Source organism: Diceros bicornis, chromosome 24, assembly GCF_020826845.1.
Source record: "Diceros bicornis minor isolate mBicDic1 chromosome 24, mDicBic1.mat.cur, whole genome shotgun sequence".
Taxonomy (NCBI): Eukaryota; Metazoa; Chordata; class Mammalia; order Perissodactyla; family Rhinocerotidae; genus Diceros; species Diceros bicornis.
Genome location: NC_080763.1, coordinates 47,731,213 through 47,756,321, shown reverse-complemented (window position 1 = coordinate 47,756,321; position 25,109 = coordinate 47,731,213). Strand labels below are relative to the sequence as shown.

The 25,109-nt window shown below is 42.7% G+C and overlaps 1 protein-coding gene across 1 annotated transcript in view; it reads left to right on the top strand.

The window, feature by feature from the left end:
- Window positions 1-913: 913 nt before the first annotated feature.
- CDC42BPB (CDC42 binding protein kinase beta) overlaps window positions 914-25,109 on the top strand; it is a 119,590-nt gene continuing 95,394 nt past the window's right edge. Inside the window, 1 exon segment of the mRNA XM_058567759.1 lies at window positions 914-1,311. Within this exon segment, the coding sequence (XP_058423742.1) occupies window positions 1,137-1,311 (175 nt within the window). The 5' untranslated portion in view covers window positions 914-1,136.

The window sequence follows — 25,109 nt, the reverse complement described above, 5'->3', positions numbered from 1 at the left end:
TGCCGCCCCAGGCGTTCGTTTGCAGGGAGGGGTAAGCTGGACAGCGGAATCTGAAGCGGCCACTGCGGGGACACCACGAATTCACCGGCGCTGGGTGGCCTGCTGGGTCACTCTCTCCAACAGCCCCCAGCCCTGTCCAGGCCTCCGTCTCCCCTCTCCAGTCAGAGGTGGGCCCGCGTTTTCGAAGGCCGCCCGAGCTCGGACAAGCCCTGGTTTTAAAACAGCCCGTCACGCCGCCGAGGCCACCAGAGCTGCGCCTGCGGGGCGGCCCTCGACGCCCACCTCGGCTCCCCGGCCCCAAGGCCGCAGGCAGGCAAGGGCCCGCACCGGCTGCTCGGAGCCTCGGGATCCCCTTCGGGATCCGGGCCGCGCGCGCACCAGGGCGGGTAGCGCGCACACAGGTCTGGTACACGAAGCGCTCGCGCACGCCGCCCGGGCACGCTCTGCGCACGCGTGGGTGCGCAATCTCGGCGGCGCTCTGGCTCCTCGCTCGCCCCGCCCCCGCCGGGCGTCGCTCTCATCCAACCCCGCCCGCCCCGGCCTTCCCAGCATCCAGGCCTCCCTACGGCAAGCGGCGAGGTCCGATCCCGCCGGGAGCCTGGAGCCGGGAGCGCGGGGGCGGGGCGGCGCGCTGAGGTCAGCGCGGCGGCGGCCGGCCCCGCGGTGGTTGGCTGCGCCCGCGCTGGCCGCGCCCTGGTTGGCTGCGGGCCGCGGGGCTGGGCCGCCGGGTCGGGGCTGGGGTCGGGGCTCGGGCGCCGGCCGGGCTTGCGCAGCGCTCGGCTCCGCGCTGTTCCAGGTCGGCGGCGAGCGGCGGACGGCGAGGAGGGCGCGGCCGCGGGCGGGGCTGAGGGGCGCGCGGCGGGGGCGAGCGAGGGGCGGGCCGCGCCGGGCGGGGAGGGCGGCGGCGCCGAGGGGAGGAGACCGGCCCATGGACCCGCGGGGCCCGGTGCCCCAGACGCTGCGCCGCCGGGACCGAGCCCAAGATGTCGGCCTAGGCCGGGGCGCGACGACGCGGACGGGGCGGCGACGAGGCGCTGCCGGGGCTCGCGGCCGCCGGGTCCCCGAGGGCTCGCCCTGACGGACTGGCCGAGCGGGCGGCGAGAGGCCGGCGCGTTGGGAGCGGGACGCGCGGCACCATGTCGGCCAAGGTGCGGCTCAAGAAGCTGGAGCAGCTGCTCCTGGACGGGCCGTGGCGCAACGAGAGCGCCCTGAGCGTGGAGACGCTGCTCGACGTGCTCGTCTGCCTGTACACCGAGTGCAGCCAGTCGGCCCTGCGCCGCGACAAGTATGTGGCCGAGTTCCTCGAGTGGGGTAAGTGCGCGCGGGGCGCGTGCCTGACCCTCAGCCCCTCCGTCTTCCCACCCTGCCGTCTCCTCCTCCTTCTCCCTGCCCTCGGGCTGCCACTCATCCCGCCTCGTCACTGCTCCCAGACCCGCCGCCCCATCCCTCTGCGGCCGCTCCTTGCACCCTCGTCCTTTCGCGGCTCTTGGTCCCTCCCTGCCCTCGTCCTCGGCTCTCGCACATCCGCGTTCGGTCGTCCCGCCCCCTCATCCTGCCCCTTGGAGCCACATCCTCCGTTGCCACCCCCACCCCCACCCCCCCGCCGGGCCATCGCCCCGGCCGCTTCCTAGATCCACCCTCCGAGTCTGGATATCATTTCCTGCAGCACTCCCTGGGATATCCGCCCCCACCCCCACCCCCGCTTCTCGCTTTGGGGGCCAAAGTCAGCGTCGAGTTCCTCACCCCCACACGTTCTGCTGGCTTGTAGGGGCAGCCGCGTGTGCTGGTTGCGTCTGCCTCCCCCACCGCCCCGTGGGCCCCCACACCTTCTTGTGCATTTCCTGGGAGCCCAGCTCTAACGGCCCCCTCCTAGGGGACAGCCTGTCTACATCACCTTGGCGTCCAGGGTCTTGAACACCTTTTTTACTGTAGCACCTTCCAGGGAATTTTAAGATTAAAAGCCTTATTTTGGATACGCCATGCAAAAACTGATGTTTTTTTCACTGTGATTTGCCAGACCCTCGTAATATTTTGGGAGGAGCTGGAACTGTCAGTATAGGGAAGTCACTTAAAAACTTTCTTCATCTGACCTTTGCATGCCTTGTCTAGTTAGGATCTATAGTGCTGTAATCATTGATGAGCTGATTTATGCTTTATTAGGACAAAAATTTGATTAAGCCGTTTAATAGTCATTAGGATCTTGAGAACAGCTACAAGTGTGAAGTGAAACCCTTGATTTTATCTCTCTGCAGCATGGGCTTTCTGTCAAGACCCTCAGACTCACCTAAAACGGCTGAGTGTGAAGATGCAGCGCTTATGTTTAGGGTTCAGGCCAAACCTATGAAAATTTTATCGTTGGGTCATTTGCGTCATTAGACTAGGACTGTGCAGTTTGAACCAGTGATTTCTAATATTTGAGGCTGATAGAGTTGATATTTACATGAAGAAACGAGTATATTACATAATGAGACCTCCTACTCTGTCAAAATGGTAACTGGAATTTGGAGTCTTGTTTACAGATTAAAATTTAAGTTGTGATATTGTTTAGAGGGCTTCTGTTTTTTGCTCTTTAGTGAGCTGTTAACACGATGTCTTGTGAGAGCAGCAGTAGAAGGAGGCCCAGAGTCCCAGGACAGCCTGTTGTGCTTTCTTTCGGCAGGGACCACCATTCTTGGTTACATAGAATATCAGTAAAATAAGAGTGTTCGCTTTCTGGGGTCCTTTATTGGTGACGTGATTTCCAACTGAATAATTAACTGACTTCACAGTTGCTTTAAAAGTGAGGTCTTTGGTGCCTGTTACATCCCAGCGGTCTGAGTATTGTATTTGCCATTCCTTTCTGAGCATTTGATATTGAAATCCAGACAGTTCCACAATCAGGTTCAGCTTGGTGCACAGTCTGTGAGTAAGTGTGACTGAGAGGAGGAAGCAGAGGGAAGATTGGGTTAGCTGGTAAGATGTGGTCTAGCTGGCCTCTGGCCTGGGAACTGCGCAGCACCTCAGCAGGGGTTGGTGTGAAGGCTGGGTGCCCTGTGGACCAGTGGTCCTTGTGTAGCCCCCTGGCCACCAGACGGTACCAGCCACTTTGTGAACTGGTGGGCTTCAATGGAGGAACCTCTTCTCAGCACGTGTAGAGGTCTTGTTTTATGAGGTTTGAGCTTTCCAAATCTAAACAGAAGCTGTGTGCTATAATATAAAAATATTTTCAAAACTATGTCCTGCCTTTTTGGAAATTATGATTACAAATAAATTACATTATCCTAAGAACTCGATTTGCTCTGAAGTATAAACTTTAAATTGCAGAGAAGAACGGACTTAAATTTAAGATGGCATTTTAATGAAATATTAATGTCTTTTAGAAGTAGTATTTGATCTCATGTATGGTAACCTATCACCATTGTAACTCTACAGTGGTGTGTTACTAGTTAAGATGTGTGTGCAGTCGTTATTTAGCGTTATTTGGAACGCCTAGTTATTGTTATTGGAAGACAGAATGCAAATGGAGTGGTTTGTGGAGCGTTATTAGGTCTCCTGACTTTCAAGTGGAATTACTTCTGCTCAGGAAACATATATAGGGTATCACCCTGTGGATTGTTGAGTTTTTGGGTTCACACTCTGCGTGATGTTTGAAACCTCTGATATATTGAGTCCTGTCATGCACAGGGCCAACCTCTCCCCACCTTCCAAATCTTGCTAGGTGTCTAATGACAGCTATGTAGAATTCGTGAAACTTAGTGAAGAAAAACAGCTGATTCAGCTCAGATTTTGAGACTTATTGGGGCATCTTTGAGGAAATTTGGAAAGTATAGGTAATAAAGTTTTTAAGTTTTAAAAGAAGACTGTTTCTGGCTGTTATTTTCACATGGTTGCATGGGACAAGAGTCATCCTAGCCTTCATTGTAAGTTTTTGTCTTTAATTTTCCCTTGATTATGTTTATAGTTTAATTAGTTTCCTCTGTGAAATCCCAGACCTTAATTAAAAATTGGAAATACCCTACTTTGCATGTGTATTTCTTTAAGCTGTTTTTTAATGCAAATTTGATACCATTTGAAGCAGAGCACATGAAACACTAAAATTTCTGCAAGTAAACAGCAACAAATATGGACAGCTAAATGAGGTGAATTTGTTGTCTTTCATCTTTGTTACATAAAAATACTCTTAACTTACATGTGTTAAATATTTTTTTCATGGTTTAAGTATAATGGCTAGTGTTCGATTTGGATGGAGCTGATGTTTGCAGTCCCAGCTTGTTGACATTGGATGGACCACAGTGGCCCTCTGCTCTGGGCCAGTGTGACCTGCGGACCAGATTGGAGGCCTTGGGCTCGCTGCTGGTGTAGGCATGCCTCATGGAGGCAGACCTGAGTGTGGGCTTCCTGAGTCCCAATCCAGGGCATCTTCTCTCACCACGACGCATATTTCTTCTGTAGGGAATAGAGTTAATCTTTCTAGCCCTCTGATTAGTTCCCTCGTTTGTGATTTTTTGCGTATTATGAACGCAGGAGTACCTTCTCCGAGTTCTCCTTTATCCGTGTGAATTCCTGTAGCTGTCACCATGGGGATGCTTGGCCCTAGGTGTGAGTAAGATGACTCTACCAAATTTAATAAGTTCGGGCTTAAGTGATAGTGCTAAACCTATCAAGATACGGTTTTTTTTTTTTTTTGTAATTTTATTTATTTATTTATTTTCCCCCCAAAGCCCCAGTAGATAATTGTGTGCCATAGCTGCACGTCCTTCTAGTTGCTGTATCTGGGACGCGGCCTCAGCATGGCTGGAGAAGCGGTGCGTCGGTGCGTGCCCAGGATCCGAACCCCGGGCCGCCAGCAGCAGAGCGCGCGCACCCAACCGCTAAGCCACGGGGCCGGCCCTCAAGATACATTTTAATCTTAGTGGTTTCTCCAGATAGAATGTTTGCATAACATGGGAACACTTTTTTTAAATAAGAGATTTAAGAAACAAGGTCTTTTGAATAATAAGCTCTATATACTTATAATAATAAGTAGGGAAGTATTGGGATTGCATAATAAAAATGAGGTTAATTTAGATATGTAAATAGCTATTTGAAATGCATAGTAATACTGACTACATGGCATGCGAGGGGACAGTTGAAATCATTAAACATTAACAAGCCGGTCTTACCTTTTCTCTCCTAAAACCTCCTCCGTTGACTGTTGGGCTTTGAAGTGAACAGCAGTGTCTGTGTTAAATCTAGACTTTCAGTAAATAAAGTTGGAGTTGGAGTGAGTTTTTCTCACTTCAGATACCACTGTGTGAGCTGCCTGAAAAAGTTTCTGATGTGCAGTGAATTGCTCTTTAAGCAAAATACTGTAATGTACGTAAGGTGAAAAAACCTAAAATATGGCAGAGTTGACAGGCAGCTCCTCTTGCCTTTGCTCTGAGTCATCTGCGGAGTCTTATGCCCTTAGAAATCTTCTCCTGTGTGTGCTCATGTCTGTGATGCTAGATAAACCTGTGAGCAAACAGGCCTGTTAATTCCAAACTATATTGAGTACGGCAAAACTACTGAATGCTTTTCTTGGAAAAGAGACAAAAAGTATGTTTTGAGACTAATAAAGTAAAAGGATCTTGCTGGAAGAGACCAAATACAGATTTTTACCTTTTTTTTTAATCAAAAAGATAAAATTAAAGGAAATTTTGAAAGAATTAAAAAAAACCCCAAAAACCCTATAATCACATCACCCTGACTCCCATAACATAACACCTTTTAGTCCCTGTCCCGAGTTTGATTCTTAGAGTCTTAGTATGTCCCAGAATGACAGCATGTTAAGTTTATTTTAAATTTGTGTGAGAAGCTCGCACAAATGCTCTCTTCCTAGTGAAAATGGATGAGAGGAAAATACATTTTCCTTCGGTTTAAGATCACACTTGTCTTGACAATGTGAACTATATATAGACTTGAAGTCTACTAGAGAAACAACTTTTTTAAAAAACAACAAAACAGATACTATGTGATAGAGGTCCCCCTTTGTGATTTTAAACAATCTGTGTTGTGTATTAGGTTTTTGGTCAGTTTTATTGACTGGTTGGTAACGGGCAATAAAATTATTTTTAGATTAAAACTTTGCAAAAAGGATCAGTTATATAATAGGAGACTTTGGATTTTGTTACCCTTAGGAAAGAATTAGAAATTCAAAGAGAAATTTGAATTGGATCATAAATTTCAGTCAAATTCTATCCTTGTGTCGGAGATTCTTTGGAGACATATGGAACTTACTTTTCTAAGGTGACTCCTAATGTTGTTGGAATGATGATGATTCCTCTTGCCTCCAAAATCAGTCTTGGGTTTGAAAACTGTTACGAATTTGAGAAATCACATGATCTGCCCTCCAGTCCCATCCCTACTCTCCCCTGGGTTAACCAGGCTCTGGACATTTTGCCTGATCATTTTTGAGCAAGCAGCCCTCTAGCCAGGCCTCTCTCCTTCACCGGACCATGGTCAATCTCATGCTGCCGTGCTGGCACCTGCTTTGAAATATCTCAGTTTTATTTTAGCCTTTTCTTTCCATTCCCGTTATCACTGGCCTAGCTAAAGCTCGCAAACCCGCAGACCTAAATAAATGTCTTTCTCACTTGAAGATTTAAGTACCACTGCCAGATCAGTCTTAAACATCGCTTTTCATTTCATCAGTCCTCCTTTCAAAAACTTCTACAGTGACTTCAAATTCTGTTGTCTTTAATAAATCAGGTCTGAAAGACATGGTCCAATGTTAGAATTTAAAATTGACCTTACACATCTAATCTTAGTTTTAGAAGTTGAGATTAACAGCACTTCTGACCATACCCTGTGGGGTGATTTTCTTTAAATATAATTTTACCTTTATTAAAGTAATGCATTTACTTAGTTTTAAAAGTCAAGTAGTACTACAGAGTTGTAACACAGAACAGTTGTCCTTCTACCAGCCTGCGCCACTCTGGGTTCTAACTTGTGTAAGCAACCACTTTTTTGTGTGTGTGTGTGAGGAAGACTGGTCCTGAGCTGACATGGTTGCCAATCTTCCTCTTGTTGCTGAGGAAGATTGTCCCTGAGCTAACATCTGTGCCCATCTTCCTCTATTTTGTATGTGAGACACTGCCACACATGGCCTAATGAGTCGTGCATGGGTCTGTGCCTGGGATCTGAACCTGTGAACCCAGGGCCGCCGAAGCGGAGCACACGAACTTAACCAGTACACCAGCGGGCCGGCCCCCCATAAGCAACCACTTTTATCCCCTCTGTTTTTTTTTTGTGTGTGAGGAGATCAGTCCTGTGCTAACATCCGCCAATCCTCCTCTTTTTTTGCTGAAGAAGACGGCCCTGGGCTAACATCTGTGCCCATCTTCCTCCACTTTATATGGGACGCCGCCACAGCATGGCTTGCCAAGCAGTGCGTCGGTGCGCGCCCGGGATCCGAACCAGCGAACCCCGGGCCGCCGCAGCGGAACGCGCGCACTTAACCGCTTGCGCCACCGGGTCGGCCCCTATCCCCTCTGTTTTTACTTAGAATCATCTGTCTTAGGATCACATTCAGCTGCCAGTAACAGAGAACCAAATAGCAGTGGCTTAAACAGAATCAACGTGGTTTCTCTCTCATGTGAAATTGGGATGTCTGCAGTCTAGGGCTAGTAAACAGCTTTCCAGGACCTGGGCCCTTTCCTGCTCTCAGTCCACCTCCTGACGGTGGTGGCCGTCTCATCCACATTCCGGGCCACAGGGAGATGATGTTATATTACTGTGGAAGAGGAAGAATCTTAGATATTGGTGGTTATTTATTTAGAAATTCCTGCCTCAAATTTCATGTTTCTATATAGCATGCTTGTACTGCTCATTTCTGATTTTTCCATTTTAGACGTTATCTGTGGGCTTCTTACCACAGAAGAGAAGGCTATAGAACTTTTACTTTTCTCCCCTCCACCGCGCAACTGCCCCAAACACACACCCAGTTCTCTCTCTCCTTTTTTCCAAATATGGTTATATAATAATTTTTGTTTAAATTGATATTGTGTTTATGTTGTTATCATTAGGTAAATATCTTAACAGCTAAGCCACATAGGATGCAGTTAATTAGTAAAGATGGAATTATTTTTGTGTTTATATTGGGATGAATTATTTTTTCTTTCCTTTAGCTTGGATTCCAATGTACAGTCATGAGTTTAGTCCCAGGTTTTTGAATAGAATGCCTCAGTACAGTCCGACACCTCGAGTAGTCTAGCACTTTTCATCCCTTGCAGAGCCTTTCCTTTTCCTCTTCAGTCTGGGCCCTATTCTCTGGGCCTGTACTTAGCAGTCATCCTGGGGTTTCTCTTCATTCCTTAACGGAATTCTTTTTTTTTTTTTTTTTTTGTGAGGAGATCAGCCCTGAGCTAACATCCGCCAATCCTCCTCTTTTTTTGTTGAGGAAGGCGGCCCTGGGCTAACATCTGTGCCTATCTTCCTCCACTTTATATGGGACGCCGCCACAGCATGGCTTACCAAGCAGTGCGTCGGTGCGCGCCCGGGATCCGAACCAGCGAACCCCGGGCCGCCGCAGCGGAGCGTGCGCACTTAACCGCTTGCGCCACCGGGCCGGCCCCTTAGTGGAATTCTTTTTGCGTCTCTCCTCTGTTGCATTCCCCTTACTGGATTCCATGTCTTTCTCCTTTTGGTGGAGTATATCTTCTAGTGGTTTCCTGACAAAGAATTTGTCAGAGAGAAATTTTTTGAGACCTAGCCTGTCTGGAAATGCCTTTTCTTCCCTCACACTTGGATAACAGTTTCCCTGGGTATTGAATGCCGGCTTAGAAATCATTTTTTCTCAGAAGTTTGAAAGCAATACTCCTTTGCTGTCTATCCTCCATTGTTGGTAATGAAGAGCCTGAGGCCGTTGTGATCCCCAAGCCTTTGTGTGACTTGTTTTATCTCTGGGAGCTTTCAGGGTCTTCCATTTATCCCTGGTATTCCTTGGTGGATCTTTTTGGTGGGGACACTTGGGTCCTTCAGCTCTGGGAAACTTTTCTGTATTGTTTCTTGCTTGATAATCTCTTCTCGGATTTCTCCTTTCTATTCTTCTTGATCTCCTGTTATTCAGATGTTGGATCTTCTGGTGGGTTCTGCTAATTTCCTTTTCTCCTACTTTTTTTCTATTCGTTTATCTTTTTGTTCTGATTTTTCTGGGAGAAGTCCTCAGCTTTATCTTATAGTTCCTACTCTGAATTTTTATTTCTGCTGTTATATCTTTTATTTCTAAGTGTTTTTGTTCACAGCACTCCTTTTTATAACGTCTTGTTTTTGTTTCATGAAGGCAGTACATTTTTTTAAACATTTCTCTTTATTTTTTACTGATTTATGTGCACACATTTGTTATATAGACATTTTCTTTTGTTTCCTGTGTTGTCTGTTTCTTCTAAGTTCTTTTTCTCCTCTTTCCTACTTTGGTCTTTGTCTTTGATGTCAGAAGCCTTTCTCCAAATGTTTGGCGGTTATTGGCTGTCATTTCATAGTTATTAGTAGGCTGATTGGAAACCCCCTGTGTGCATGGACAAACTTTAAATGTTGAGTCTCACCATTAAGGCAGGGACCTTGCCAGTTTGAGGGGCACACCAGAAGTTGCTAAAGAATTCTTTCTCTTGGGCCTGTTTCCCCGGAGAGGGGTTTCTGGTCTCCTGCTTGGGCAGTGGGGAGTAGTGACAGCTTTCTGGGAAGGTGGAGTGAGGTGCAGGAGCTGATGGGGTAGGGGTGGCAGTGGGAGGAGATCTGGGGTGTAACTGCTTCTTCTGCAGACTTCAAGCCAGTCATGTTTTCTGTCCATCACGCTTTAGGCCTTCAGATAGCCTGGTGGCACTGATGATTCCTGAGCCGCCTTACCCCTACCTCGCACTCAGTTAACTTTCAGTTTTCTAACTTTGCTAAATTAGATATCACTTGTCCATTTGCTTTTCCCACTGTGCACAATTATGTTGACATTTCTAATCTGCTGTCATCTCCTGTCATTCATTCAGCAAGTCTTTTTTAAGGACTTAAGAAGTGCCAGCAATGGGCAGGCCCCGTGGCTTAGCGGTTTAAGTGCGTGCGCTCCGCTACTGGCGGCCCGGGTTCAGATCCTGGGCGCGCACCGACGCACCGCTTCTCCAGCCATGCTGAGGCCGCGTCCCACATACAGCAACTAGAGGGATGTGCAACTGTGACATACAGCTATCTACTGGGGCTTTGGGGGAAGATAAAAAGGAGGAGGATTGGCAATAGATGTTAGCTCAGAGCCCGTCTTCCTCAGCAAAAAGAGGAGGATTAGCATGGATGTTAGCTCAGGGTTGATCTTCCTCACAAAAAAAAAAAAGAAGTGCCAGCACTGCAGTGGTGAACAAAACAGAATTCCTCTTCTTCCGGAGCTCTTGTTACCCTTGAGGCTAAGTGCCTTCGTATTCCTGTGCTCTCATCTTCATAGGGCTTCCAGATGGTACAGAGGTAAAGGCTGGTGTTCTCTGGGTGTTCTCTACGCTGTACTTACCTGAAAGGCACCCTCGTTTCCATCTCTGTGTGAAGTCAGTGTAGAGTTACAGTTTTCTTTGATTTGGATGTATTGCCCTTTCTATTCTTATACTTACTCATTTATTAGAAAGCTTCCCCCATAAGTAGAAGGAAAAAATGGGGATAAGGGAGGGCAAATTTTTCTCCAGTAACTGCACATCAATGGAAGAGAGAGAAGGGAGAAAGAGGAAAAGTGTGGGAAGAAGGGGGGTTACATGATGGGTGTATTGAAAGCAGAGAAAAGGGGTTCCTGGAAAGTGTCTGCTTTCTCAGGTGGCTGGGAGAGGGCTGGGGAGCAGCCCTCCAGGGTGGGTGGGGGTGAAGCGAGGCTGTGCCTGTGGAGACATGCAGTGTGGAGAGGTCTGTGATGGGGTATTTGTGAGTCGGGGACCATGTGTGTAAACTTTGTCTTTCTTGAAAGTGACATGGAGCTGATTCTGTTCAACTGCAAAGATTTTGGTATGTAGGAAGAACTCATCAATTTAAAATAAAGAGCCGAACAAGAAATGTTCTTGCCACTCATAATTTTTTAAAAACATAAATAACAGAAATGAAATCTAAAGGTAAATAGACCTCCCTTACCGTGACACCCAAATAACATTGTAAGGCTGTTACTTTCTTGTACTTTACCCCTGTTTGTGTGAAGAAATTGAATTGAAACATTGAATTTCTCTCATTTTGTTTAAAAAATTGAAATCAAGGGGCTGAATTTATATATTTATTTTGATGAGGAAGATTAGCCCTGAGCTAACATCCGTTGCCAGTCCTCCTCTTTCTGCTGAGGAAAATTGGCCCTGGGCTAACATCCATGCCCATCTTCCTCCACTTTATATGTGAGACACCTGCCACAGCATGGCTTCACAGGTAGTGTGCAGGTCCATGGCCAGGATTGAACCTACGAACCCCCGGCCGCCGAAGCGGAGCGTGCGAACTTAACCACTACGCCACCAGGCTGGCCCCTGAATATATATATATATATATATATATTTTTTTTTTTTTTTTTTTGTGAGGAGATCAGCCCTGAGCTAACATCCGCCAATCCTCCTCTTTTTTTTTTTTTTTGCTGAGGAAGACGGCCCTGGGCTAACATCGGTGCCCATCTTCCTCCACTTTATATGGGACGCCGCCACAGCATGGCTCACCAAGCAGTGCGTCGGTGCGCGCCCGGGATCCAAACCAGCGAACCCTGGGCCGCCGCAGCGGAGCGCGCGCACTTAACCGCCTGCGCCACCGGGCCGGCCCCCCTGAATATATATTTTTTTAACTTATACATTATTTTTAACTTGAAATAGCATTTGTATTGATTCTTCACTATTGGGAAAGTTGTTGACTTCATAATGAATGGGTATGCAGCAATCCTTAAAAAATAATTTTGCAGCTCTCTCACAAATGGATTTGTTTCTTTTTTCTGTGAGGAAGATCAGCCCTGAGCTAACATCCATGCCAGTCCTCCTCTTTTTGCTGAGGAAGACGGGCCCTGAGCTAACATCTGTGCCCATCTTCCTGTGCTTTATGTGGGATGCCGCCACAGCATGGCCTGACAAGTGGTATGTCGGTGTGCGCCCGGGATCCGAACCCGGGCCGCCAGCAGCAGAGCATGCGCACTTAACCACTACGCCATGGGGTCAGCCCGAGGATTTGTTTCTTTTTTAACCCTAAATATTTCAAATCAGGTTGTTGAAAAGTCTTTAAGTATGTTAACAAATCACCTTTCTGATGTACCTTTAAAGTGAATCTGGGAAAAGGTTGATGAAGCACTGCTTTCAAATATGTAGGATATATTATTAACTAGCAGCAAAGTGGAAAGTTATTGGGAATGCTCTATTTCTCATTTCGCCAGTTAATTAAGGTGTCAGGATGGAATTTATATTAGACTGTATTAGGTCAAGAAATGTTTCTCAAAACATCAGGTGTTATTTTGGTTTTACGTAACCAAAGTGATAAATCTGGATATATTTCCTTCTCCAAATATTTAGTTATTTTTTTTTAAAGCAAGGTTTATGTTTAAGAAGTTTTGATAATCCTTGTGAAATAATCTGTTAAGAGGGTTATTGAACAAAAACCGGATGTCTATCAGCAACATGAGAGAAACGTGAATTACACAGCTAACTGATTAAGTTTATTTTACTGGAAAAGAAAGATTTCTCTGCCATTTACAATTACCAGATGGTTTCTTTTCTTTCTTTCTTCTTTTTTGGGTAACAGCTTTATTGAGATACAGTCCACAAACAATTTACCTGTTTAAATTGTACAGTCCAGTAGTTTTTAGTGTGTTCGTAGAGTTGTGCAACTATCTCCACTATTTCATTCCAGAACATTTTCATCACCTGTGTCTTTTAGCTATCACCCCCAACTCCCTCCTTCCCCCCAGCCCTAAGCAACCACTAATCTAGTTTCATTATATAGTTGCCTTTTCTGGACATTTATTATAAATAGAATCATATAATATGTGGTCTTTTGTGACTGGATTCTTTTCACTTAGCATAATGTTTTCAAGGATCTGTCTGTATTTCATTTCTTTTTATTCCGAATAACATTTTGTTATATAGATAGTCCACATGTTGTTTATCCATTCGTCAGTTGATGGACATTTGGGTTGTTTCTGCCTTCTGACTATTATGAATAATGATATGAACATTAATGTTTGAGTTTTTGTGTGGACATGTGTTTTCGTTTTTCTTGGGTGTGCGGAATTGCTAGGTCATTCAGTAACTCTCTGCTTAGCATTTTGAGAAACTGCCGGATTGTTTTCCATGGTAGCTATATGCCAGTTTACGTTCTCACCAGCAGCATATCCGGGTTCCAGTTTCTACACATTTTTGCCAACACTTATTATTTGTCTTTTTTATTCTAGCTATCCTAGTGGGTGTGTAGTGGTATCTCATTGTGGTTTTGGTTTGCTTTTCCCTAAAGGCTAATGATGTTGAGCATCTTTTCTTGTGTTTATTGACCATTTGTATATCTTCTTTGGAGAAATAAATGTCTATTCAAGTCTTTTGCCCGTTTTTAAATTGTATTGTCTTTCTGCTTTTGAGTTGTAAAGGTTCTTTATATATTTGAATACAGATCCTTTATCAGACGTATGATTTGCAAATATTTTCTCCTGTACTATGAGTTGTCACTTCACTTTCTTGATAGTTTCCTTTGAAGCACAAAAGTTTTTAATTTTGATGAAGTCCAATTTGACTTTTCTTTTGTTGCTTTTGGTGTCATATCTAAGAATCCATTGCTAAATCCAAGGTCACAAAGAGTTATACCTATGTTTTCTTCTAAGAGTTTTATAGTTTTAGCTCTTACATTTAGGTCTTTGATCCATTTTGAGTCAATTTTTGTATATGGTGTGAGATAGGGGGTCCACATCCATTCTTTTACATGTGGGTATCCTGTTGTCCCAGCACCATCTGTTGAAGAAATTATTTTTTCCCCGTTGAATAGTCTTGGCATCCTTATCAAAGTCAATTGACCATAAATGTATGGGTTTATTTCTGGACTCTCAGTTCTGTCCTATTGATATATATGCCTGTCCTTATGCCAGTACCATACCGCTTGATTACTGTTGCTTTGTAGTAAGTTTTGAATTCAGGAAGTGTGAGTCCTCCAATTGTTCTTTTTCAGGATTATTTTGGCTATTCTGGGTTCCTTGAATTCCCATATGAATTTTAGAATCAGCTTGTCACTTTCTATAAAGAAGCCACCTGGGATTCTGATAGGGATTGCATTGACTCTGTAGATCAGTTTGGGGGAGTATTGCCATCTTAACAATATTGCTTTCCTCCCCATGAACACGATATGTCTTTCCATCTATTTAGATCTTTTAAATTTCTTTTTTTTTTTTTTTTTTGCGCAGAGGAAGATTCCCCCTAAGCTAACATCTGTTGCCAATCTTACTCCTTTTTTCTTCCTCTCCCTACCCCAGGCCCCAGCACATGGTTGTGTATAGTTGTAAGTTCTTCTGCTTCTTCTGTGTGAGCCACCACCACAGCTTGGCTACTGACAGACGGTGTGGTTCCACGCCCGGGAACTGAACCCCAGCCACTGAAGCAGAGCGTGCCGAACTTTAACTGCTAGGCCATCAGGGCTGGCTCCTAGATCTTTTAAATTAAAAAATATATATATATTTTGTAGTTTTCAGAGTTTAACTTGTTTGTTTTCACTTTTTTATTGTGGTAAAATATATATGACAAAGTTTGTCATTTTAACTTTTTCAAGTGGATTCCTTAGGATTTTTATATATATAATCATGTTACTTGCAAATAGAGATAGTTTTGTTCCTTCCTTTTCAATTTGTGTGTCGTTAATTCTTTTTGTTGCCTAATTGTCCTGGCTAGAATCCAGTACATTGTGGAATAGAAGTGTTGAGAGTGGACATTCTTCTCTTATTCCTGATCTTAGGGAGAAAGCATCTAAGTCTTTCACCATTAAGTATGCTGTTAGCTGTGAGTTGTCATAGATGCCCTTTATCAGGTTGAGGAACTTCCCCTCTATTCCTAGTTTGTTGAGTGTTTTTGTCATAAAAAGGTGTTGGATTTTGTCAACTGCTTTTTCTGCATCCATTGAGATAATTATGTGGCTTTTGTTTCTTATTCTATTGATATGGTGTATTCCATTAATTGATTTTGGTATGTTGAACCAACCTTACATTCTTGGGGTAAATCCCATTTGGTCATGGTGTACAATTCTTTTTCTATGTTACTAGATTTGGTTTGCTAGTATTTTATTGAGGATTTTTGCATCTATATTCATAAGTGGTATTAGTCTGAAGTTTTGTTTTTGTTTTTGTTTTTGTTTTCCTTTTATGTCTTTGGTTTTGGTATCAGATTAATTTTGGCCTTAATGAGTTGGGAAGTGTTCTCTCATATTTTTTTGAGAGTTTGTGAAAAATTAGTATTCTTTAAATGTTTGATAGAATTCAGCTGTGAAGCCATCTGGGCTTTTCTTTGTGGTTAGTTTTTTGATTACTAATTCAATCTCTCTACTTGCTGTAGATTTTCTCTTTCTTCTTGAGTCAATTTTGTAGTTTTTGTCTTTTTAGGAATTTGTCCATTTCATATAGGTTAATTTGTTAGCATACAGTTGTTCATAGTATTTCTTAAAAATCTTGTTATTTCTGTAAGATCTGGAGTAATGTCCCTTCTTTCATTTCAGTTCTAGGAATGTGAGTCTCTTTTTTTTCTTGACCAACCTTAAGAATGGTTAAAATGGCAAATTTTATGTTATATTTTTATCACAATAAAAAAGTAATTGCAAGTAAAAGTAATTTAGATCCTTCCATGTTGTTGAGTGTAATTGCACTTGGTTCTTTCTCATTGCTGTATAGTAGTCCACGGTATTTGTGTACCACAGTTTATCCATTCACTCTGGATAGACATCTGGGTTATCCAGTTTTGGCCTATTAATGGAGAGTGCTGCTACCTGAGATTGTTTTTGTTTTTAAACTTCTCCAGAGAGAATTAATGACTTCTCTGAATCAAGAGCATCTACCATATCATTAGCCGATTTTTCTTTATAAAAATTCCTCTCCAGACATTTCTTGAGTTACTCTTCCTTAACTTTGAATTCTGTAATAGTTTGTGGAGGGTGGTCACAGATGGTGCAAATCATGGTTCTTTGTGATTTAGGATTGCCCTTCATACCAAGTATTAAAAATATCAGAACATAAATCACAGAAATTATATTAAGCCAGTACTATTTTTATTTTAAATAGTTTTAAAATTATAAAAATAATGTGTGCTCATGATTTTATAATTCAAATAGTACAGAAGGAGTATGCCATAGAAAGTAAAAGTCTTCTTCCCCCTAGTTGTCTTATAAGTTTTTTACTTCTTTTTAAAATTTAGAGCATATGCTAGACTTTCCATTAAAATTGAATATTGATTTGAAAGACTTTTTAATGCCAAAATATATTTCTATTCATAATCGTTTTAAAATTTTCATAAGAAATTAATGTTGAAATATTATTGCATATATCAAGAGGATAGTGGTTTTTATCTTTGATAGACTATTAATTTTTATTGTTTAAATGAATGTACATAATGCTGTGGAATCATTCACTCATTCTCATGATAAACCACACTTAGCCATGGCATTTTATTCTCTAACTGCACAGTTGAGCCTGTTGTATTCACGTTTTATTTAATAATCTTTAATTTGTATTCCCAGTTGAGGGGTAGTCTGTAGTTAGTCTGTGGTTTTAACTTTTGTATGTTATCTTTGGAATATTTTGGTGTTAGAATTATAGAGTTTCATGAAAAATCGTGAAGCTTCCAGTCTTGTGTTGAAGAATATTTTAGAGAGTGAAGTTTTATAGTATTGCTTTAAAAACTACCTGACTACAGTGTCTTTCAGTGAGATATGATCTTAGACAACTTTCAAACTTAGTATTCTATTGGATTTTCTGTCTTTTTTGGTTGATTTATAATTAATATTCTCTAAGAAACACCATTTTATCAGTAATGTCTGGTTTATTAACATGGAATTGTATTTAAAAATTTAATTACTTCAATTTCCTTTATATCTGTGGCCACATCATTTTTAAGTTAATTTTCACTTGAGTTAATTAGGGAAATTATCTATTTTATGTTGTTTAAGTTTACAGCATTTATGTTTTATGGTATAATGAAGTCTTCCATTTTTTGTCTAAGTTGGTTGTAAGAATTGGAAACTAATAAATAGCATTTTTGTAATTATGGTTATGTAACTGTTATTCACTATAAACCTAAGTGACCCAGAGAGAAGGTGCCTGTCCTGTGCCTTGAGCAGGAGCGTCATCAGATTTCAGTAATGAAGAGCTCCTTTCACTTTCCTCCTTACTTCCTCTGCTGCTTCTGGCTCACACTCGGCTGCTACTGTTTATGTTCACATCACTCTTTTCTTGGATTCTTTTTTTGATGATTTGCTAGAGTCTTTTCATAGTGGGGGGAATATGTATCTGTTACACATGTTCACATATATATGTCTGTATATATAACATTTTTCCCCCGTATAGGTAGGTATCAAGGGTGGTAATCTTTCCAAGTTATTGAATGTCTAAAAATATCTTATTGTGCCCTCATTTTATTGGTAGTTTGTTTGACTGAGTACAGAATTCTAGGGTGGAAGTATCTCCCTCTTGAAGAAGACATTGCTTCATAGTCATGATGGGGTAGTTGCTGGTGGGTGATAGGTAGCTGTAATTTCCTGTTTTTCTGAGGATAACTAATTAGAATTTTTTGAAGTTTTCTTCTCCTGATTTGTCTGTTTCCTCAGAGTCAGTTCTTTGTTCACCTTGAAACTTTTGCTTCTAATGATTTTCCTTCAAAGACAAGTAGTCCTTGGATATCCATTTATCATGGATTATTTAGAAAACCTCCCTAAAAATAATCTAGAATCGCTAGTTGTCCCTATTGAGTGGTGGGATTTTTGAGTACTGCTAGATCCTCAGTTAATCAAATTTTATATTTTTTATTCTCCAGTAACATTTTTATAACAGTTGGTTTATGATATAAATACAACTTAATTTAATATTAAGAACAAACACTTTATTTTTTAGCTGAGGAAGATTCGCCCTGAGCTAACGTCTGCTGCCAATCCTCTTTTTTTTTCTTTTTTTTTTTGTATGTGAGCTCCCAGCATGCCATGGCCACTGACAGATGAGTGGTCTAGGTCTGTGCCCGGGAATGGGACCCAGGCCGCCAAAGTGGTGAAAGCGCCACTGGACCACTGGGGCTGGCCTAAGAATAAACACTGTAAAAATCCATGCGTTCTCAGTTGATATCCATTTCACTGCATCACCTACATCCCTTTTCTCATGGTTTTTTTTTTCCCTGCCACAGTAATTCTTGTTGTTGATTGTATTGCAAGTTTAATGGTGCTTAAAATATTACATTTATTATCTGAGAAAAATATTCTCCAGTAAAATGAACTTTACATGTTTTTTAAAATAAAATTTGGTGTGGAGAAATTTAACTGGTGTTTTTCATTTTCCCTGAAAAAGTGTTGTCCAGCACCACGTTTGAAAGGGAGTCTTCGGGTAAACATTTAGCAATAAGAGTATCAAGACAGACCTTTGAAAGTAGGGGTCAGAGTACTGCTGTGCCGGTATTAATCAGATTCAGGATATGTGTCTATTATGCTGAATACTGAAACTATTAGTCATGTCAGCTTTGCAGAGTTTGTACAAAATTTTTACCAGCTCATAAAACTGTTTTATGACCCAGAAGGAATGCCAGCAATAAAACAAATGAACTCATAATAAATAAACTGGGCATGTAGCTGATTTTCATGCCCGGATATGCATCCAGTGAGGAAAACTGCTTTGTGGTTTGTGACAAGAGCTTGTAGCACTTTGGATTCAATCTTCCTGGTTTGAGTATTTGTGAAAGGAAACTCACATTTCAAAAATTTCTAGCCTAGTATCCCATATCGTGCCTTCAAGTGTCCTCCATTTAGATATAATGAAATAGTAGATGACTTCATGTTTGAAAATGTCATTGTTGCTTTTTTGGAGTGGCCTGAATTTTCCTGTGTTGATATTCTTTATTTTTGTAATCAGTATTAATAAAAGTGATAGCAATTGGTAATATTTCTTACTCCAAATTTTAAAATGTTTTTTATAGGAAATTTCAAATACATTAAAAAGTAGAATAAGGAGCCCTTTCCAATCACCCAGCCCCAACAGTTGTCGTATCATGGTCAGTAAGTCTTCATTTTTATACCCCCTTTCACCAGAAAGGGTTATTTTGAGGCAAATCTGTCATCTCATTTGTAAATATTTCCATGTATACCTTAAGAAGATAAGGGTTTATTTCAAAACATAGCCTTAACAACATTATGACATTGAAAAAATAACAGTAATTCCTCACTACCATTAAATACTCAGTCATGGTTTAAATTTCCTCTCGTTGTTTTCAGTTGATTTGTTCTGTAGGAACCACAACAGATTCTGCGTGTGGTATTTAGGTTGTACATCTCCTAATTCTCTTTTAACCTAGAGGCTCCCTCTCCCTCTTTTTTCCCCCATTTTCATTTATTTGTTGAAGGAACCAGGCCATTTGTTCTGTCCTGCTTGTATCATCTTAACTTATTTCTAGTGTTTTCTTAGCTGGACAAATTTGGCTTTTGACAAATCATTCCTGTACCGTTGGCCTAGTATTTTTTGTGGGAAATAGAGCTATTTGGGGATTAAATTGTTCTAAAACATTAAATATTTCTTATTTCATTTGAAATGTAATTTTTTTTTTTGTACCATTGTGAGGTATGTTCTGCATCAGTACCTGACTTGGCTTAAGATCCTTTGTATGGGCTGGGTGCTGGGTCGGCTGTCCCTGGGGTTGGTGGTTAATGTTCCAGGTGGTAATGCAGGGCCTTGGTGGGGGAGATCAGTGATTGCCTCCCTTCCCCTGGGCCCCTGAGCCAGGCAGCCCAGCTGGGACCTGCCTTTCCTCTTCAAGCACATGTGTCTGAATCCTCTCCCCCACGTGCCCACCTCACCCCCCATGGGGCATCTTTATGAACACTATGAACGTTTAGAGTTGATTATTGTTTAGCTGAAATCCTTCCCTTTTCTCCATACTTCACATTGGCTTGTTCAGCTTTTTCTTAATTTCTTAGAGCTCAGTATATTAGAGAAATTAGCCCCTTTTCTGTAGTCTGTGTTTCTGATAGTTTTTCTTAGTTTGCCTTTTGTCCTCACTTGCTGGTGTTTTGTTCTGAGTTTATTACTACAAGTTGAAGTGTAGGATGCTGGGGACTGAGCTCTCAAGTGCTCTCCCCCCCGCAATTGGGTGTCCCGCCCTTTCTGTGCTGGATGGCAGGTAAGCTGTTCTCTCATCCATTCCCTCCGAGAGCCAGTGCACACTGCCTGCCACGGAGGTGGAGAGAGTGCTGCATGGCTCAGAGTTCAGAGCAGCTTCCTCTGTCTGGGGGAAATGAAAAAGGCCTTGCTGAGGTGACGTGGTCACATTTGATCTGGTCACAGAATGGGATGCAAGTTTGCTGGATGAAGGGGCATATCTCACTCCAAATACCATCACACCAGCCAGGTCTTTTCTGAATGATTCTTGGGGTTATGGAAAAGGAGGTTACATTGCATATCACTGCACAAAACTTCAACCAAAATCCCCTTTAGCCAGTTCTGTCTCCTCAAAGACATGTGGTAGCTGCTCCCTGTGCGCCCACGTTGGCCTTCCCAGTCACCTTCTCGCATCTTGGTTTAACGCCCCCCCCTTTTTCAAACCCACTTATCCAGCTTGGGCCTTTCCATGGTGGGGGTTCACCTGGGGATGTGTGCTCAGGTCTCCTGCTCTGACGGGCTTCATCTGGGAGCAGCCTCTGGAATTCTGGGCGACTGTATGTGTGGGCTGGAGGGCTGCATAAGCCCTTCTGGTAGCAGGTAAAGCCAGGGGCATGCTGGAGAGATGACAGTGGATGGGCCTGCCCGCCAACTCTAGGGCTTTGGGTTTTGTGATGGGAAACTTGGGTCAGACTGGACTGCCTGGTATCCCTCCTCCCCACCCCACCGCTGAGCCCCCAACATCTTTTCTGTGTTGGTCAGGTGCTCACCCAAGGGCTGCCAGCCTGTCAGCCTTCCTGAGACACTCCTGTCTCACTGCAAGTCGCTGCAGAGCCCACAGAGGTTCAGAAACAGGGCCTTTGGTTTTCAGTGCGTCCCGATTTGTGAGAACTGTTCTAATAGAGAAGTCACAGTAACTCTCAGTGTTCTCTTCTTAAACTGGGACGTGCATATGTCACAGCGGGAGGAGACCACGAGGCCTGTTAGGTGGTTGTGAGTGTTGTCTGCACTGGAGGAAGTGATGGCTCCAAGTGGGGATGGGGATGGTGAGAAGCCGGATCTCAGACTTGGCCTGAGACAGAGCAGAGGGGGTCAAGGAGAAGTGAAAGATGTGTGAGTGTTGCCTCTCCAGTCCTTCGTGTCAGAAACACTCACCGCTGCTCTAAATGCACAGGGCAGCAGTCCTAGCTGACTTGATCACTGTCGGCTCATTTATGTGCTTGTTCAGCCTCGATGACTGACAGGGAGCTCCGAGAGAAGCACTGGGCTTGTGGCATTTCTCTTATTATAAGGCAGGTCTCGTTATGACATAATAATTGTTCACGGGAGACACTTTGGAATTGACATTAGTGAGGACTCTAAAATGTGATCTTAAGCTTTTGGTTTTTTAATTGAACTTAAGAAAAATTAGTTTATACTTGTCTGAGTCTGAGAGTGGTGCTGTACTCTCTGCTCTTAGTTTTTTTCTTTAATCCAGCTCTAAAAAGTCAAGGAGTTGGGCAGTCTACCTGCAAACAAGGCCAAACAAGGGCTGTGCTTTTGAAGTTAAAGGAGAGCAAGGCAGCCTCCTGCCAAGGGCATTAAGGGAAAGACCTCAGAGTGGGAGTGTGTAAACAGTTCACTCAACATCACAAGCATTCTGGAAAAGTGCGATTTTTGTGATCAAATAACATTTGTAATATAAATCTTTAATTTTTACTGAAGGACTTGTTTAAGGAGAATTCTGTTTTGACAGCTCTTTAGCATACAGATGCCGACTTCACAAAGCTAGATGTCCTTTTTTGAAATGTTAAACATTTGCCAACCTTTCAATAAAATTTTATTGATTTATGGAAAGCTCTTGTCATTTGCCTTGTTTTTAGTGTGTCTCATCTCTAGCCATCTAGTGGGAAGAGGACAGGTTTACCAATGGCCAGATGAATTCAGAATAACACTTTAAAAAATCTTACATAAAACCGCCTCTTTCCTTCTTATTTATTTATTAACATATTTTGAGGATGGTGAGCTAAAGATAAAAGTAGAGGACATTTACCGTCCTTTTCTGCTTAGCATCTGGATTATTTTCTGTGTGTTTCATTTCCTTTATGCTGACCTTTTTATATTACTGAAGAACTAGCAATCACAGAGGGTTTTCTTATTTAAAAGCAGTACCTCAGAAATGTGTAGGTTCAGTTGGATAACGTGACATGCCATTTGATGTGGATGCATCCAGTCTGGACACATTTAATTGTTGATATTCAAATAAATAGCGTTGAAAATGAGGGAAGCCATTTTTATCACATCCAAAATATTTCTGCTCCTCAAACAACCTTATAAGCCTCTTAAAAAAAAAAAACTAGATTCTTCTATACATTCATAAGCATCTTGATAAGGTGCTGTTTTTACCTTACGCTCGCTGGCTGGGGCGAGGGCTGTGAAAATGTGCCTGGAGCACCTGGAAGCACTGGCCTCTTTGGGGCTGAAGTGAGTGACAGCTGGTCAAAGGTAATGGCTGGCCCTCCTGTCAGAGGGCGAGGCCCGGGAGAGAGGCCCCTGCTCCCCAATTCTCAGTTTTGGAAGGAAAGTGAGTGCATCACTCCGGGGGGCAGCTGGCTTGGTTCTTTTCTCTGGTTCAGAAGCAATAACTTGGAAACTCAGTTAAATACTGGAATTGCTGAATGGGTTGCTATTGCCATTTTGAATATTCTTTTCATTTTCATATTCATGTCTGGCCACTGGGCACTGCAGTCTGGCATTTCTTTGTAGCCTCAGGTGTTTGGCATAGGATTAGGTTCTAGAAGATTTTTTATAATTTTGGTAGAAACAGTTTTTTTCCTTCCAGAGATGTTTATTCCTCATGCAAAAATACAGTTAGTCACTAAATACAGTAAAATCTTGAATGAATTTTAGTAAGAGAGGATTACCCATCAAAAGGCTTACTTTTATTCTTTTTTTTTAATGCCATAGTATTCCTAGTATATCGACCATCCAGTTCAGAGAGATTGCCAGGTAGGACTTGGATCATTCAGTATTTGGCTCTGGGCAATTATGTATGAACATTGATGAAAATGGTTTATATACAGAAGGTTTAGGAGTTTAAATAGGATTCTATTGGTGTCAGAATATATGCTAGAATTTTTTTAAATCTCTGGCATAAATTTGTTTTTCTAGTATTTTCCAGTTGAATGAGTTTAAAAATAAGTAATCTTGTTAGACAAGAATTCCACATACTTGTATTCAGATAGAATACATATGTATTGTATATATTACTTACTATCCTTAGGGCTGGCCAAGGAGTGGCCCTTTGCTAAGTGCTGCTGAAAGAAGTAATGCAAGATGTGACTGGAAGGACTAGAGCAGCCCGCAGGCAGCACTATGGTGGCTGTTCCCAGGCAAGGCTCTTGGCGGCAAGGGAGGGAAGGCCAGTGTCCCAGGAGAGTGCCAGAGGTGTGGGATGAGGGCCTGGGTGCTGTCCTTGCACCTGCTGAGCATGGGCTGACACCAGAGGCTGCCCACCCTGCAGTTTCTGTGGGAAAAGGAATTGGGGTGATGGGAGTGCAGTGAGTCTTCCTGTGATGAGTGTGTGATCACAACACAACTCTAATGGCTCTGCGTGCTGATAGAGTGAGCACTGTGCTCGTGGTTTACGTCCAGTGTCTCACTTAACCCTCCGATAACCCTCGATCCTGAGATCATCCCTGATTTACTGCTGAGGAAACTGGAGCTCAGACCAAGTGTTTGCAAAACCAGTGGGTGGCTAAGTCTCACTCAAGTGCCTGCTCTCAGCCGCAGTGTCTTTTGCTTCATTTCAGTAATTTCTTTAAATATCCTTAATACCTTTATGAAAAATGAATGAATCATATACCCAAGCAGGCTCCCCTGTGAACCCCTCTTGCTGCCCTTCCCCCAGGGCAGCACCGTTATGACCCATATCACAGATTAGTTATGCCTGTTTTTTTATTGTTATTTTTTAAGTGTACAATTCAGTGATTTTTAGTCTGTTCACAGAGTTGTGCAACCATTACCACTATCATTATAGAACATTTTCACCACTGCTAAAAGAAACCCTATACCCATTAGTAGTCATTCCCCATACCTGCCTTCCCCCAGCCCCTGGCAACCACTAATCTACTTTCTGTCTCTATGGATTTACCTATTCTGGACATTTCATATAAAATATGTGGTCTTGTGTGACTTTCACTTAGCATAATGTTTGTAAGATTCATCCATGTTGTACCATATAACAGTATTTTCTTTTTATGGCTTAATATTCCGTTGTGTGGATATATACCACATTTGGTTTATTCAACAGTTGATAGACATTTGGGTTGTTTCTGGGTTTTGGCTACTGTGAATAACACTACTATGAACATTTGTGTACAAGTTTTTGTGAAGACATATGTTTTTACGTCTCTTGGGTATGTACCTAGGAGTGGAATTGCCGAGTTGTTTGGACAACTCCGTGTTTAGCAGTTTGAGGAACTACTAGACTGTTTTCCAAAGTGGCTACATCGTTTTACAATCCCAGTAGCAGTGTGTGAGTGTTCTTGTTTCTCTGCCTCCTTGCCAACATTTGTTATTATTTGCTTTTTTTATTCCAGCCATCCTAGCGGGTGTGAAGTGGTAACTCATTGTGGTTTTTGATTTGCATTTCCCTGTTGGCTAGTGACATTGAGCATCTTTTCATGTGTTTATTAGCCATTTGTATATCTTCTTTGGAAATATGTCTATTCAGATCCTTTGCCCATTTTTTAATTATGTTCTCTTTTTATTAGTGAGTTTTAGGAGTATTTTTGGTATATTTTGGGCACGAGTACCTTATAATATATATGAATTTGCACATATTTGCAAATTTACA